The sequence below is a fragment of the Macaca nemestrina genome, chromosome 1, assembly GCF_043159975.1.
Source record: "Macaca nemestrina isolate mMacNem1 chromosome 1, mMacNem.hap1, whole genome shotgun sequence".
NCBI classification, from domain to species: Eukaryota; Metazoa; Chordata; class Mammalia; order Primates; family Cercopithecidae; genus Macaca; species Macaca nemestrina.
This window is the reverse complement of record NC_092125.1, coordinates 231,426,232-231,441,144: the sequence shown is the minus strand read 5'-3', so window position 1 is coordinate 231,441,144 and position 14,913 is coordinate 231,426,232. Positions and strand designations below refer to the sequence as shown.

At 63.4% G+C, this 14,913-nt stretch overlaps 1 protein-coding gene across 3 annotated transcripts; it reads left to right on the top strand.

Moving 5' to 3' along the window:
* Window positions 1–1,169: 1,169 nt before the first annotated feature.
* On the top strand, window positions 1,170–10,630 carry LOC105496695 (TNF receptor superfamily member 14). 3 transcript variants are annotated; one of them, XM_024797580.2, is made up of 9 exons: window positions 1,170–1,249; window positions 3,528–3,843; window positions 4,620–4,728; window positions 5,254–5,379; window positions 6,737–6,892; window positions 7,539–7,629; window positions 8,593–8,735; window positions 9,769–9,800; window positions 10,035–10,630. In XM_024797580.2, exons 2-9 carry the CDS (start codon window positions 3,739–3,741, stop codon window positions 10,149–10,151), a joined length of 879 nt encoding a protein of 292 aa, XP_024653348.2. In that variant the 5' UTR covers window positions 1,170–1,249; window positions 3,528–3,738; the 3' UTR covers window positions 10,152–10,630. The 3 variants fall into 3 exon arrangements, with proteins under 3 accessions (XP_024653348.2, XP_070923799.1, XP_011765543.2); XM_011767241.2 differs by lacking the exon at window positions 1,170–1,249 and having other exon boundaries at window positions 3,294–3,683; XM_071067698.1 differs by lacking the exons at window positions 1,170–1,249; window positions 9,769–9,800 and having other exon boundaries at window positions 3,265–3,843.
* Window positions 10,631–14,913: the final 4,283 nt, after the last annotated feature.

The following is a 14,913-nucleotide window of genomic DNA, read 5'->3' as shown; positions in this document are numbered from 1 at the left end:
CCCAAGCCCATGGGAGGTCTGGAGTTGATCACTAGGAAGGAGAGGTGGGGAACGGAGCTGGGGCCCAGGGTCCTGATATGGGGTGAGAGGAGACGCCGTCCCTGAGGCAGAATGGTGGCCAGGGGAGGGGAGGAGGTGGGGGAAGCAGACAGTGGGGAGGTGGGGGGAGCCCAGAGCCAGGAGTGTCGGGGGCGGGTACCTGAGCCAGAGGCACCCTGAGGTTTCCCAGCAGGCAACTGATACCCTGGCCTGCAGCGTGGAGGAAGCAGGGCTGGACTGGAGGCCTGGGGACGCCTGGGGCTGCCCCAATTCCCAGCAGACGCCTCACCCTCTGGGAAGCCCCAGCTGCCCCAGATCTCTCCCACAATGCTCTGACCACCCCCAGCCCCCAAGTCCTCTCCCTTCTGTCCCCAGGCCCGAGGCGTTGGAGCTGCCCCTGCCTTAGGCCATGAGAGCTGGACACAGAGTCCTCCAGGTTCCAAGGGCCTCCTGCACCAGCACCTGCTCCACCCTCCTGCCCTCCCCGGCAGCCCCCCCTGTGAGGGCTGCCCACCTGGCTGACCCCAGAGTCTCCTCCTCACGCTTCTATCTGCTCTGCACACCGTCCAACCAGCTGACAGCTGCCCAAAGCCTCCAGAGCACAGAACGGGCCTGGTGTCTGTACCTCCCTCTCAGGGTGGGCCACGGCCTGCTCTGTGTCCCGTCCCCTCCCCACTCATCAGCGGTGGACCCCAGCTTCCCTCTGCAGCAGCGCTCAACTCCGGCACCTTCTCAGGGAAGCGCAGCCCACCTCGCCCCCTGCAGGCCCCTCTTCATCTGTTAGAGCCCCCCGTGGCCTGGACAGTCCATCATGAGTGTCTGCACCACACGACTGTAGATGTTTGGCTTCTGGACTCAAATCCTTCACCGGACCATAACCAGGAGGGCAATGACCAGGCCTCGGCCTCAGCCCCCTGCCTGGCCTGCACTGGTACCGCACTGGGTCTGGGGAGTCCCTGGGACAGCAGGCACGGGGCTGGGGGGCTCACTTGCCTCCCTCTCCCTGCTGGTTCTGGTGGGCCTGGGGAATGGGGGCGGTGATATCCTGCAGGCAACTGTGTGGGTGGGGATGGCTGCGGGCTGGGGAGGGCCCCGTCTCCCGCCTCCCTGAGCTGCCTCATTTCCTCCCTGATGCCCTGATGACCCTGGTGTCCTGGACAGGGCCTGGAGGTGCTGGTGCCGGGAGAGCCCGCGCTGGATGGATGAAGGAGTGAGTGCTGTACTTAGCGGGGGCGCTGAGCGCTGGGTCGGGAGCCCAGGACCTTTCCTCCTGCTGCCCGGAGGCAACACCCTGGACCCCTGGAGTCTGCATTCCAGGAGAGCGGGCAGACCACAGAGAAGGGAGAAAACGGGCGGAGGGCCGAGGCAAGGCTGACCACAGAGAAGGGAGAAAACGGGCGGAGGGCCGAGGCGGGCAGACACATGGAGCAGGGACTGGGGACAGGGCTTATTTAGCAATCAGAGAAGGCCTCAAGGAAGAGGTGACGTTTCAGCAAAGACCTGGCACTGTCTCCACTCTCGGTGGGGCAGATGGGCTCCCTTCAGCCCCCTTGAGGCCTGGTACCTAGGACCCTATGTCAGGACCGGGCCTTGGCGTGGGAAACTGAAGTGGGGTAGGAGGGGAATGGAGGAAGGGGCAGGAGGGGCCGAGTCTCACTGATGCCTGTGTTAGCCTTGTCTCTTGCCATGCCTCAGTTTCCCTCCTTCCCAGGGTGGGGTGGATGAGATGACTTGAGGACGTGTCTGAGAGAGTGGGGTTGGAGGCCTGTACCAGCAGGCGTAGGCGCTGTGTCTGCTCTTGGAGGCTGGGCGTTCCTGGGGAGTTGGGGAGGGAACGTGCTGTCCCTGCACCCTGGAGCCCCTATGCCCTCCTGGGGCACCTGGGAGTGGAGGATGAAAGGGGCCCCCTTCTTCTTTGAAAGCCCCATGCAGCTCTGTGGGCTGGGGGGGCTCTGTATGTGGGGGGCATTCCTGGCAGGGGGCACTGAGGGCCAAGGATGTGAGTGCACCAGGGAAACAGCAGAGAGGGCTCCTCTCCCAGGCTCCAGCCGTGGGGTGGGAGTCCACGCTCCTGGGTGTCTCTTGGGGGCTTTTCCTCCACTGGGCGCCACCTGGTCCCCCACCCTGCCTCAGAGTGCTGGAGTCTGGGGCCTGGGCTCATCCACCCCGGACGGTGGTCGGCAGTGCACCTGCCTCTGGAGCTCGGGATGCTTGGTCCCACAGGGGCGCACACCACAGCCTGCCTAACCTCACCCCTGCCTGCTCGCTCTCCAGTGCTGGCCTGCGGGGCCACACACTTTCTAGTCGGGGTGCGGGTCCCGGGCTCCTGCCACAGCTTCCTGTGTCCAGCCACCCTGCCAACTCTTCTGCAGGTCAGGGTGGGCACGATCCCCAAGGTCCTTTCCACCAGATGCCACTGAGTCCCCCAGGGGCCAGGGCTGGACCCTGGAGGGAGTCCCCGGCAGAAGTCAGTACCAGGAGGGGCTTGGGGCAGTCCTGGGCCAGGCGTCCAGCAGATGGGCTTGCTGGAGGTGGGAGTTCCTGGTGTAGAGCCGGAGCTCCCAGAGGGGGTGACCGGGACCTGCTCTGGGCAAGCACAGGTGGTGCGTGACAGACCTGGGCTTCCATTGGCTGCACCACGTCCAGCAGCAGGAAGGGGCCACGGGGCACTAGTGTCGTCACACAAGGTTCCACGTGATGCAGGGAGTGAGGCCATCACGAGGGACTCACTGGTGCCTGTCTTGGGGCTCTGGGGCTGTGGGCCGCCTCCGTGCAGTGGTCTCCCCACCGCCAGGCTCTGCAGGGCAGGGAAGCCCAGTGGGGCACAGGGAGCCAGGAGGCTGGGGTGCAGGGTCCACAGGGAGACCGGGTGAGGCCAGCAGCCTTCCCAGCCCGAGGAGCGTCTCTGCAGGGGGAGTAAGAGCTGCGCTTCCACCCTCCCAGGGGACGGGCGGGGGCACTCTGGGCTTTTCCCATCCCTCACACAGGGACACAGCCCTGGTGGGCCTGTGACTGAAACTGGCCAGACCGCATTCTGGCGGTTTGATTCAGAAGGGAAGTTTACCCCGTTCAGCAGAAGTTGAGATGGGAACAGGAAACCCACAGGGCCCCTTTATTCGGCAAAAATGTCAATCAGCGCCATGGGGAGCAGCCAGGGGTCCCTGAGTGTGTGAGTGAGGTGGGGAAACACAGATGCACTTTGGGGGGCTCCCCCTTCTACAGGAAACCCAGGGCCGACTGGAAAGGTGCCGGGGGAGAACTGGCCCCTCCCATCAGGCGCCTCCTTCACACTGGCCCTTCCCCTCGGCTTTGCCTGGACAGCTCCTGCCTCCCGCAGGGCCCACCTGTGTCCCCCAGCGCTGCTCCGCCCAGCAGGCCTGAGCCCCTTTCTGCTCCCAGACACCCACCGCTGCCCACTCTCCTGCCACTGGGGTTCTGAGGCACAGCTTGTCACACCGAGGCGGTTTCTCTTTTGCTTTCTCTTTTAGCCGACGGTCGCAGCAATGGCGCTGAGTTCCTCTGCTGGAGTTCGTCTTGCTAGCTGGGTTCCTGGGCTGCCAGTCTGAGCCTGAGGCATGGAGCCTCCTGGAGGTTGGGGGTCTCCTCCCCGGAGACCCGCCCCCAAAGCCGACTTCTTGACGCTGGTGAGCCTCACAGATCCCACTTCTGACCCCAGGGCCTCCCAGAGATCTCTTCCCCATGCCCCTGTCCTGGCCGTTGCTGGGTCCTGCGTCCAGCCTGTCCCCGGCTGCCCGGAGATCTCGGGCCAACCCAGACCCCCAGCACTGGGCTTACCACAGTGAGGTGAGTGGCAGAGCAACAGCCCTACGCAGCAGACCTCTTTCTGTGTGTGCTGCCCGCTCACCACTCCATCCACGGGCAGCTGGTGGGCCCCCATTGGCAGGATGTGGGCACTTCTGGGGGCTGGGTGTCTCTGGGCGTCTCTGGGCGGAGCCCTGGAGCAGGTGACCCAACTCTCCGGCAGCCCTGACCTTGGTGACAGGTGATAAGATCAGTGTGCAGCAGGGGGCTGGACAGGGGTGGGGACACCCTCCGTGCTCATGTGACCCTCCTGTCTGTCCAGCCCCTTTCCCCATCAGGGGCTCCCGACTGCCCATGAGCCAGCCCAGGAACGAGGCCACAGCAGAGCCACCCTCCCTGATGTGACCCACTGTCTGGCTTGTGAGCCCCTGGGGCCCGTCCCCGGCTGCCCCTGCTGGCTCTTCGGGGTCAGCAGATCCAGCCTCGGCCAGCAGGGGGCCGACAGGTTGTCTGCCTGGTGGGGAGACAGGTGTGGGGTGGGGAGTCCCTGGCGAGGGCAGAGTGCCAGTTCCCAGGGCTCCATGCTGCAAGGCAGGGTCATCACGGCTGGAGGAAGGGCGGTCCCCACCCGGTCCCAGGCTCCACAGGTTGGCAAGGTTGTCCCATGAGCCTGGCCCGGGGCCCGCTTCTCTCCTCTCCACCAGGCACTGCCGCTCCTCCCCACTGCACAGAGGGGAGACTCAGGCTGTGACGCCAAGTCTGGCAGAGCCCACAGGGGCAGCCAGGACATCTCCCAACGCCTGTCCTGACCCCCTTAGGTGCTGTATCTCACCTTCCTGGGATCCCCCTGCTACGCCCCAGCTCTGCCCTCCTGCAAAGAGGACGAGTACCCAGTGGGCTCTGAGTGCTGTCCCAAGTGCGGTCCAGGTATGTGCGGCCCTTTGGCGGCCAGCTCCGTGGGCCGAGGGCAGACACTCTTGCCCTGTCCTGCCCCAGACACCCCTGTGTTCTCTGCTCCCTGGCCCTGGGTGTGGGCCCAGGTGCACAGAAATGGAGGGCAGGAGCCCCAGGCCAGGTGCACAGAAATGGAGGGCAGGAGCCCCAGGCCAGCAGCTTGGACTCTTCACCCTGGGGGACCCTCACAGTCACACTGCACGGGAAATGGTCTGAGAGACGTGGCTGACCCACCGTGACCAGAGACACAGGCTCATACCAGAGCCGGGCCAGGTGTCCCAGGAGGCCCCATGTGCTTCCAGAACTTTCTGATTTTCCCCAGAGCGGCTCCACTCGTGGCTGATGGGCTGCTGTGTCCCTCGGGGAACAGCTCATGGGCCATTTGAGTCCCCTTAGCTGGTGTCTCCCTGCTCAGGCTCCGGGCACAGGCAGAGTGGTGGATGGGCTCCCGAAGGGGCCTCCCGCAGACATGCGAAGTTCCCACTCTCTGTGTGGCAGGTTTCCACGTGAGGCAGGCCTGTGGGGAGCAGACGGGCACGGTGTGTGAACCCTGCTCTCCGGGGACCTACATTGCTCACTTCAATGGCCTGAGCAAGTGTCTGCAGTGCCAAATGTGTGACCCAGGTAGGAGGCCAATACAGCCGGCCCAGCCTCCGCTCGGGCACCCCACACCCTCTCTCCATGACCACAGTGCCCCAGGAGGGCCCTGGCTGCCCCAGGCCAGGTCCCGACCCCATCTCCATGAGTGCATCCTGCAGGGGACGCCTTCAGGCCAGCCTCCGGCCCCCGTCTACCTCTGTCTCACCTCTCACTTTGTCACGGGGCCATCAGGTGGGCCATCCTGAGCTTGGCGACTGACCATTAGCCCTCGTCCTTGGCTCCTCTGGTGCCCTGGGTGGGTGCCCAGACCTCTCCTGTTCCCACGTCTCTAGCTGCAAAGTGGAGTGGGGTGGTGCTGGGGCTCTCCGGCCGGCACGGGGACCTGCTGCTTCCCCACAGGGCTTCTTGTCCCTTTCTCCTCCAGATATTGGTTTCCCCATGACCTCAGGGGAAGGGGTCACCTGGAGACTGGTGCCCACCTGAGTCCAGGCAGACAGAAAGGGGAGCCAGACCCAGAGGCCTGCCTTTGAGTCACTGAGCGCAGAGCCTGTCCATGCGGCCAGTGGCTTTGTCCTCTTGGAGCCTCATGCCAGGCTCAGCATGGCAAGTGCTCCCTGGGGCCAGGCAGTACGGCATCTGCAGGACAGGGCTGATGGCACACCTGGGGGCAGGGCCTGAGCCTACAGGGAGGCACGAGGCAGGTGGGCTAGCCATGAACAGAAGAGGAAGCTGGAGTGCTTTGGGGGTTCATGCATGCAGGCTGGGATTTGGGGCTCACACCTCAACCTGCGTGCCCCCTTCCATGCCCCTCCCCTCTTGTGAAAGCACCTGTCTGCCTGGGCTGAGGATGTGGGGGCACAGGTGGCAGGTGAGGCTGCCCTCAGGAGGGGCTCAGGCCCAGCTGGTACCTCCCCTCCACCAGTACCTGAAGAAGTGGGGCTCTCACCCTACCTGCCTCTGCCATTGGAATGGCCTGGTTTGCACAGATGGGAAGCCCATCTGAGGGGCAGGTGTCTGGGGTGGGCACGTGGGGTGAGGACCTGTCTGAGTTACCCTGTCCTGGAACTGACAGTGCGAGCTTGGCATCCTGCCCATCTGGCAGAAGGCTAGTTTCTCCAGGAGGCCTGGCTCCCGTTAACAAGGCCCTCCCAGGACCCGCCTTCAGGCCCTCATCCCACACACAACTCTGCCGTCCCTGGGTGTCCCTCCCAGCCTCAGGTCTTCCATGCCAGGCACCTCCGGGCACCTCGTTTGGCTGAGCCAGGGGTTCAGCCTGGCCGGGGGCCCTGGCAGCAGTCCTTGGCCTGTGGATGCTGTTCTGGCCTGTGGGTGGTGTCCTGGCCTCCACGTATCCCTCTCAGCCCCTCCTCTTGGACCCCAGCCATGGGCCTGCGCACAAGCCGGAACTGCTCCACGACAGCAAACGCCCTGTGTGGCTGCAGCCCAGGCCACTTCTGCATCATCCAGGACGGGGACCACTGCGCCGCGTGCCGCGCTTACGCCACCTCCAGCCCGGGCCAGAGGGTACAGAAGGGAGGTAAGTAGTGGGTGGCAGACATCCCTCCCATTTCCACCTTGGTCCCTAGTGCCCCGCTATCTGGAGCCCCAGGTCTCCTTGACGTCATGGCCTGCCCAGGGGCCCTGGTGAGACAGAACCTTGGCCAGCACCAGGCCCACCCACTTTAGTCCTATCCTGGAAGCAGCCCAGTGGGGAACAGGCAATGGAGGTGGTGGAGGGGGCAGGGAAAGGCCACCCCAGGTGGCTCCACCTCGGGGTTCTGGGACTCCCCAGTCCCCAGGCCTCACTCTCGGGTCCCAGGCATGGTGCCTGGGTTTATGGGAATGACCACGGTCAATGCCACTGTTCAAGCTAAGTCTAGGAGGAGTAACTGTCCAGCCCTGGCCTGGCACCTGGCCGGGCAGCCCCCACAACACTGCAGGATGTGGACACAGAGGGACTCCTGGACTCATGAAATTCCAACTACTCAAGGTCCAGGACAGCCAGAGCCACCGCCCCAGGCCTCACCTCTGATACTGCCAACAGCGGGCCTGGCCCTCCCGGCCAGGCCTCCCATCACCCACAGAGCACCCAGGTCTAGAAGCTCACAGACAAACAGTCCCTAGCCACCAGCCCCTCCCCGCCTGGTGCCCTCAGCGTCCTCTGCCTGTTACTCTCTTCTCAGGCACTGAGAGTCAGGACACCCTGTGTCAGAACTGCCCCCCGGGGACCTTCTCTTCCAATGGGACCCTGGAGGAATGCCAGCACGGGACCAAGTAAGTGGCCCCGGGGGAGGCCCAGCGCTGTGCCCTGGGGAGGGGGCTCCACGTTGCTTCCCTGGGAGATGACCGTCTTCTCCAGCAGAAAGGCCTGAAGGTCTCACCCTGGATGGCACCCTGGTTACATGCCTGTGTCCAGGAGAGCTGCATGGCTGAAGCCTGTGTGCCCCAGATAACCCCTTCCATGGGCCCAGACAAAGCCTTATCAGATCCGAGCTTCCTGGAGGCTCAGGATGGGCCTTCCCAGAAGCAGGCCCAGAGGCAGGCTGCCTCCAGAGCCCCTGTTCCCTGACACTCCTGGGTCACTGACCCAGGGTGTCCCTGAATGTCAGGGCCATGGGAGGAGCCCCTGGGCTTCAGGGGAGGGGGAAAGTGAGCACTCTACTCTTCGTCTGCCTACGGGAGGACACCTTTAAATGCTGACCCCGGGCCCCTGGTTGACCTGAGACTTCAGAGCTTCTTGGGAGGAGCTGGGATCCTCCAGTGGAGCCTGGGATGGAGCAGGGGTGGCCCCCAGGGAGGCGGCGGTGGGGCCTTCCATCCTACTCTGCCCTCCTTGTCCTCTGGTCCTGTCCATCTCCAGCTCTAACCGTTTCTGTCCCGACACTGGCTCTCCCTCCACTTTCTGTCCTTGTCTGCCACTGGTCTCCCCTTCTCTGGGGGTCTGTGCACTGCTGGCTGCCTCCCGCTTCTCTCCCCCTCCCTCTGCCGTCCTGTCTTCTTTGCCCAATCTCTCCTTGTTTCTTTTCTCCTCCTTCCTTCTCTCCACCTCCCCATAGCTGGGCTTGGAAAAGTCAGACAGACCTCTGAGGTCTCATCCTGAGGAGCTGCCACCAGCACAGCCTCCCTGGGACCTGTCTTCACTGCCTGGGGACCTGTGAGCCGGGGATGCTCCCTGGGACTGAGTGAACACCGGGTGCTGCACCTGCCGCTCCCACATCCTCGGCCCCACTCCCGCAGGTGCAGCAAATGGCTGGTGACGGAGGCCGGACCTGGGACCAGCAGCTTCCGCTGGGTGTGGTGGCTTCTCTCAGGGACCCTCATCGTCATTATTGTTGGCCTAATACTTGGCCTAATATATGTGAAAAGAAGAAAGTCAAGGGGTGAGCACACGGCAGCCCCATCAGGGCTCATGTCCCCGGTCGTTGCGTCTCGGAGCTCTGTCCCCCCAAACCTGGGAGGTGGCCCCAGAGCTTTTCCAGGATCCACGGCTCCTCCCAGGAGGGGGAGCTGCAGGCTGGGGCAGGTGCGCTTCCTGCTGTGGCTGGAGCCCAGGAGTCAGGTGGCCTCCTTGGGGGAAGGGAAGGTGGGACCCCTGACCAGGGAGCCCTCTGCCACCCCTGCCCACGCACTCCATGACCCCATGCTCCTGCCTGCCCCCGCCAGGGCTGTGGGGAGCAGGGCAGGCTCTGCTCAGCTGGGAGAGGCTCTGGGTTGAGGGTCAACAGCCGTCCTGCTGGGGACAAGGCTATGTCCTCACTGAGTAAGGCCATTCATTCATTCATTCCTCCACCTACCCGCCCTGGTCTGGGCACCTGTGCTGTGCCTGGCCTCCTGGGCACTGACCCAGCATTGTGGACCTGGCTGTGGCCCTGGGAGCCCTGTGCACAGTCCCTGGGAATGCAGCTTCTAAGCATTGAGGTCCGAAGGGAAAGTCAGCCCCATCCTCCGGCCAGGCGGCAGCAAAGCCCCCAATCCTCACCCGGGGCCTCCAATGCAGGGAGGTCTCAGGGCCTCAGGCTCCGGGGCAGGCGGGGGAGCAGCTTAGTTTCAGCCGGCTGGGCACCTGCTGGTGTGGTGGGCAGGGCCTTGCCACTGTGAAGCACTTGTCCCCCTCCCACAGACGACGGTTGAATTAGGGTTAGTTATGCACTTGGGGGCGGCAGCTGGGGAGGTGGGCTGGGCACCCCCGGTCCTCTCACCCATGCTGGGCCTCCTGGGGGGACAGGCTGGGCTAGTAGTCCCAACACAGCTGGCCTCCTCCGCTCTCAGAGAGGGTCAGTCCCTTGGGGACGGTCTCCCAGGGAGAAGCAGGAGTTGGTGCTCCTGCCACCACCGTGAGACCCCAATTGCCATGAGCCTGTGTCCCCTGATCAGACACTGCCCCTGCCTGACCTGTGTGTCTGTGCATTGCAGGCGATGTAGTCAAGGTGATCGTCTCCGTCCAGGTATTGATCTCCTCCCCCTTCCCCTCCCCCTCCCCCCTCCCCGCTGAGTCTGGTGTTTCTGGTGTATATGGTGGGGGCTCCCAGTTCTCTGAGGGTCCTGAGTCCTTCAAGTACAGCCACGGTAGCTCAGGAGAGAACCCACCTCCTCAAATTGAAAACAGTAAAATGAACCGAGAACCTGGAGTCCCAGGGGCGCCTGAGCAGGCGGGGTCTCCACGCTTTGTGTGCCCGCAGCGGAAGAGACAGGAGGCAGAAGGTGAAGCCATAGTCACTGAGGCCCTGCAGACCCCTCCGGACATCACCACAGTGGCCGTGGAAGAGACAGAACCTGCATTCACTGGGAGGAGCTGAAACCGCTGACCTACAGACTCTGTACCCCAACACCAGAGATACCCGGAGCGACGGCTGCTGAAAGAGGCTGTCCACCTGGTGGAACCACAGGAGCCAGGAGGCCTGGGGGCTCCCCGCTGGGCTGGCTTCCATCTTCTCCAGTGGAGGGAGAGGTGGAGCCCCTGCTGGGGTGGGGCTGGAGACGCCCCGTGCCATTCCCATGGGCCAGCGAGGGCCTGGGGCCTCCCTTCTGCTGCAGCCTGAGCTCCCCAGAGCCTTGAGGAAGAGCGCCAGTTGCCTCGCGCTCAGGGACCACACCCCCAGCCCCCCTGGCCAGCCCAGAGGGCCCGCCAGACCCCAGCTGTCTGCCTGTCTGAATATTGCGGTCTTAGCAGGACAGGCCCCGGGCACTGCCTCACGGCCAAGGCTGGACTGGGTTGGCCACAATGTGGCATTGAATGTATATCACATTTAAAGTAATTTTCTACATTGGATTTGAATTTGGCTCCTGTTTTCTATTTGTTGTGAAACAGTATATTTGGGGAGATGCTGTGGGAAGATGTAAATATCTTGTTTCTCCTCAAACTGTCGCCTCCCAGTGTTTCTTGCTGAACAAGGAGTTCCAGGATGGCTGCTGGGCTGTTTGGGGGATGTCTGACCTCCTCCTGCACGCCGGGAGGTTCACTCCACCCTCACTCCACCCAGGGAGGAGCCCCACCCGCTCCTTCACATCCCAGCAGCTGAGCTCTCAGTGGGCTCTCCTGACCTCGCTGACTCTGTCCGAGGCTGTTGCTGTTGATTCTGATGCTCAAATGGTCTCAGATTTGCCCGACAGAAACCCCAGATCTATATCAGACCTACACTTCCTGACTGTGTTCATGGAGAAATCCCAGCATCAGTGACGCCCACTGTGCCCAGCTCCCCCCCAACCCACCCACACCGGGAACCCGCCAGGCCCAGGTCCTGCTGGCAGGGGTGTCCCCAGGCCTCTGAGCCACACATGCATTTTGTGCTTGGGATGTGGCCCCTTTTCCCACGTCTGGAGTTAGAAGCGGTGAGGGGAACGATTCCGCTGCCATGCCATGAGGATGGAGGAGCCACACAGCCCTTCTGAGCACGCCCCCTCCACTCTGCCCTGCCCCCCTCCACCCCGCCCTGCCCCCTCTCCACCCCGCCCTGCCCCCCTCCACCCCGCCCTGCCCCCCCTCCACCCCGCCCTGCCCCCCTCCACCCCGCCCTCCCCCCTCCACCCCGCCCTCCCCCCTCCACCCCGCCCTGCACCCTCTCCACCCCGCCCTGCCCCTTCTCCACCCCGCCCTGCCCCCTCTCCACCCCGCCCTGCCCCCTCTCCATTCCTGGTCATCTCCTGCCTCTAGCAGAGCCCCCAGGCTGAGCTGCCCACCCCACCTCCTCTCCTGTCACCCCTTGTCCTAGGGAAGCTCTGGCCCAGCGTCCTGGGGTGTGGAGAGGCCCATGCAGGCCAGCTGGAGCCCTGGGTCCCTAGAGAGTAGCTCTTCCGGCTGCCTCACCCCGCGTGACCCACTCCCTGACTGGAGGTGTGCTCTCCAGGGAACTGAGCCTCCCTGTGCACGGACCAGCTCCTGACCACCGTCCAGGGCCATTTCCAAGGCAGCTCTTCAGAGGCTGACCTCGTGGACCTGGCTGCCCCCCAGTGCTGGATGGGAGGCCAGGCCCCAGCTAAGCACAGTCTGTTCTTTTCCCCATAGGCCTGGGGGCAGGCAGGAGCACAGGGCCATGGAGTGAGTGGGCAGGGGCAGCAGAGGGCTCCCTGGTCAGGGGTCCCACCTTCCCCTCCCCCAGGGAGGCCACCTGACATCTGAGCTCTGGCCACAGCAGAAAGGCCATCTGCCCCAGCCTGCAGTTCCTCCTCTTGGGAGGAGCTGCAGATTGTGGAAAAGCTCTGGGGCCACCTCCCAGATTTGGGGGGACAGAGCTCTGAGAGATGACGGCTGGAGACATGAGTCCTGATGGGGCTGCTGTGTGCTCACCCCTTGGCTTTTTTCTTTTCATGCATATGATAAGGCCAAGTGTGGAGACAATGACGTTGACAATGAGGCTCCCTGAGAGAAACCACACCCAGCAGGAGTTGCTGGTCCCAGGTCCGGCCTCCGTCACCAGCCAGCTGCTGCACCTGCGGGAGTGGGGCAGAGGACGTGGGAGCGGCAGGTACAGCCCCTGGTGCTCACTCAGCCCCAGGGAGTGTCCCCGGCTCCCAGGGCTCTGGGCGGTGAAGGCAGGTCCCGGGGAGGCTGGACTAGTGGCAGCTCCGGGATGAGACCTCGGAAGTCTGTTTGACTTTTCCAAGCCCTGCTATGGGGAGGTGGGGGGATGGAAGGAGGAGGAGAGAGACAAGGAGAGACTGGGCAAAGAAGACAGGACGGCAGAGGGAGAGGGGAGAGAAGCGGGAGGCAGCCAGCAGTGCAGAGCCCTGAGAGTGATTTCACTAGCACCACTGTCCTGGGCCGGCTGGTGCCACATATTTGAAAACAGTTGTTTCATTTAAGCTTGTCCACTCAGTAGCTGTTGAATGTGGGAGGGTATCTTGGTCTATTCAGGTTGCTATAAGAATAAAAACTACCATAGACTGAGTGGCTTAAAAAGAACAGAAATGTGGCCGGGTGCCGTGACTCACACCTGTAATCCTAGCACTTTGGGAGGCTGAGGCAAGTGGATCATTTGAAGTCAGGAGTTTAAGACCAGCCTGGCCAACATGGTGAAACCCCATCTTACTAAAAATACAAAAACTAGCCGGGTGTGGTAGCGGGTGCCTATAATCCCAGCTACTCGGGAGGCTGAGGCAGGAGAACAGCTAGAACCCAACAGGCAGAGGTTGCAGTGAGCTGAGAACCCGCCACTGGGCAACAGAGCGAGACTCCATCTCAAAAACAAACAAACAAACAAACGGGAGTTTATTTCTCACATTTCTGGAGGCGGGGGGTCCAAGATCAAGGTGCTGGCTGATTCGGGGTCTGGTGAGGGTCTCTTCCTGGTTCCTAGATGGCTCCTCGTTGTGTCTTGACACAGTGGTCAGGATGACGGAGGCTTCTAGGGCCTCTTTTTTAGGGGCACTAACCCATTCCTGGGGGCTTCACCTTCACCAACCACCTAAACCCTCACCTCCTCCGTGAGGCCTTCTCTGATTGCTGATAAGCCCTGGCCCCACGCCCTGCCCCATGTGTTCACCGGCCTCAGCCCTCCGCCCCTTTTCCCCCTCTCTGTGGTCTGCCCGCTCTCCTGGAATGCAGACTCCAGGGGTCCAGGGTGTTGCCTCCCGGGCAGCAGGAGGAAAGGTCCTGGGCTCCCGACCCAGCGCTCAGCGCCCCCCGCTAAGCACAGCACTCACTCCTTCATCCATCCAGCGCGGGCTCTCCCGGCACCAGCACCTCCAGGCCCTGTCCAGGACACCAGGGTCATCAGGGCATCAGGGAGGAAATGAGGCAGCCCAGGGAGGCGGGAGACGGGGCCCTCCCCAGCCCCCAACCGTCCCCACCACCAAGGTCGCCTGCAGAATATCACCGCCCCCATCCCCAGGCCCACCAGAACCAGCAGGGAGAGGGAGGCAGGTGAGCCCCCCAGCCCCGTGCCTGCTGTTGCAGGGACTCCCCAGACCCAGTGCTCCCTGGTGGCCCAGGTCCTCTCCTTCCTATGCCCTTGTGACCTGGGCCCGGGGACACAGGGCCCCTCCCCACTCCTGTCACAGCCAAGGCCTGAGCCCAGAGACCCAGGGATCCCACTGGGCGACACACTCCCCATGAACTCAGGACCAGGGGCCAGGCTGAGGATTTAGAAGGCATTCTGTGCACACCTCCCCCTGGGGCAGATGGGGAAACTGAGGCTGAGACTGGTCCATGTCACAGACACAAAACACAGACCCTCACCCCCAGGCTGGGCCTCCCCCCACAACTCTGCAAAGATTGAGAAGCCCCAGCTCCCAAGAGCTCAGCACCCCATCACCCCTGCCCTGGGTCTCCACACCCCATCACCCCTGCCCTGGGTCTCAGCACCCCGTCACCCCTCTGCCCTTTTGTGAGGCCCTCCACACAGCCCTGACCTGGGTTTCCGTGGATCCCCACAGGGCCAGCCCCATGCCCCAACCTCCCGGCTGGACCATCTCCAAGGGACTGTCCGGAAACCCCCAAGGACGCTTCCCTTTTCTCTTGATGGCAGTCTCTGGGCACAGAGGGTGGGACTGCGGCTGTGGGTACCCGAGGACTGGAGCTCCACCCTAGGGGATGGAGGGCAGGGTCCCGGGGCCCAGCTAAGGGCTCCCCCTCCACTTCTTGGCCTTCAAGACTGGCCTGCACCTCCTCTGCTCTGTGCCAGTGTAGGCCAGGCAGGGGGCTGAGGCCGAGGCCTGGTCATTGCCCTCCTGGTCATGGTCCGGTGAAGGATTTAAGTCCAGAAGCCAAATGTCTACAATCATGTGGTGCGGGCACTCATGATGGACTGCCCAGGCCATGGGGGGCTCTGAGGGATGAAGAAGAGCCTGGGGGGGCGAGGCGGGCTGTGCTTCCCTGAGAAAGTGCCTGAGTTGAGCGCTGCTGCAGAGGGAAGCTGGGGTCCACTGCTGGTGAGTGGGGAGGGGACGGGACACAGAACAGGCCGTGGCCCACCCCGAGAGGGAGACAGAGACACCAGGCCCGTTCTGTGCTCTAGAGGCTTTGGGCAGCTGTCAGGCTGGTTGAACGGTGTGCAGAGCAGACAGAAGCGTGAGGAGGAGGCTCTGGGGTCACCCAGGTGGGCGGCCCTCACGGGAGGCTGC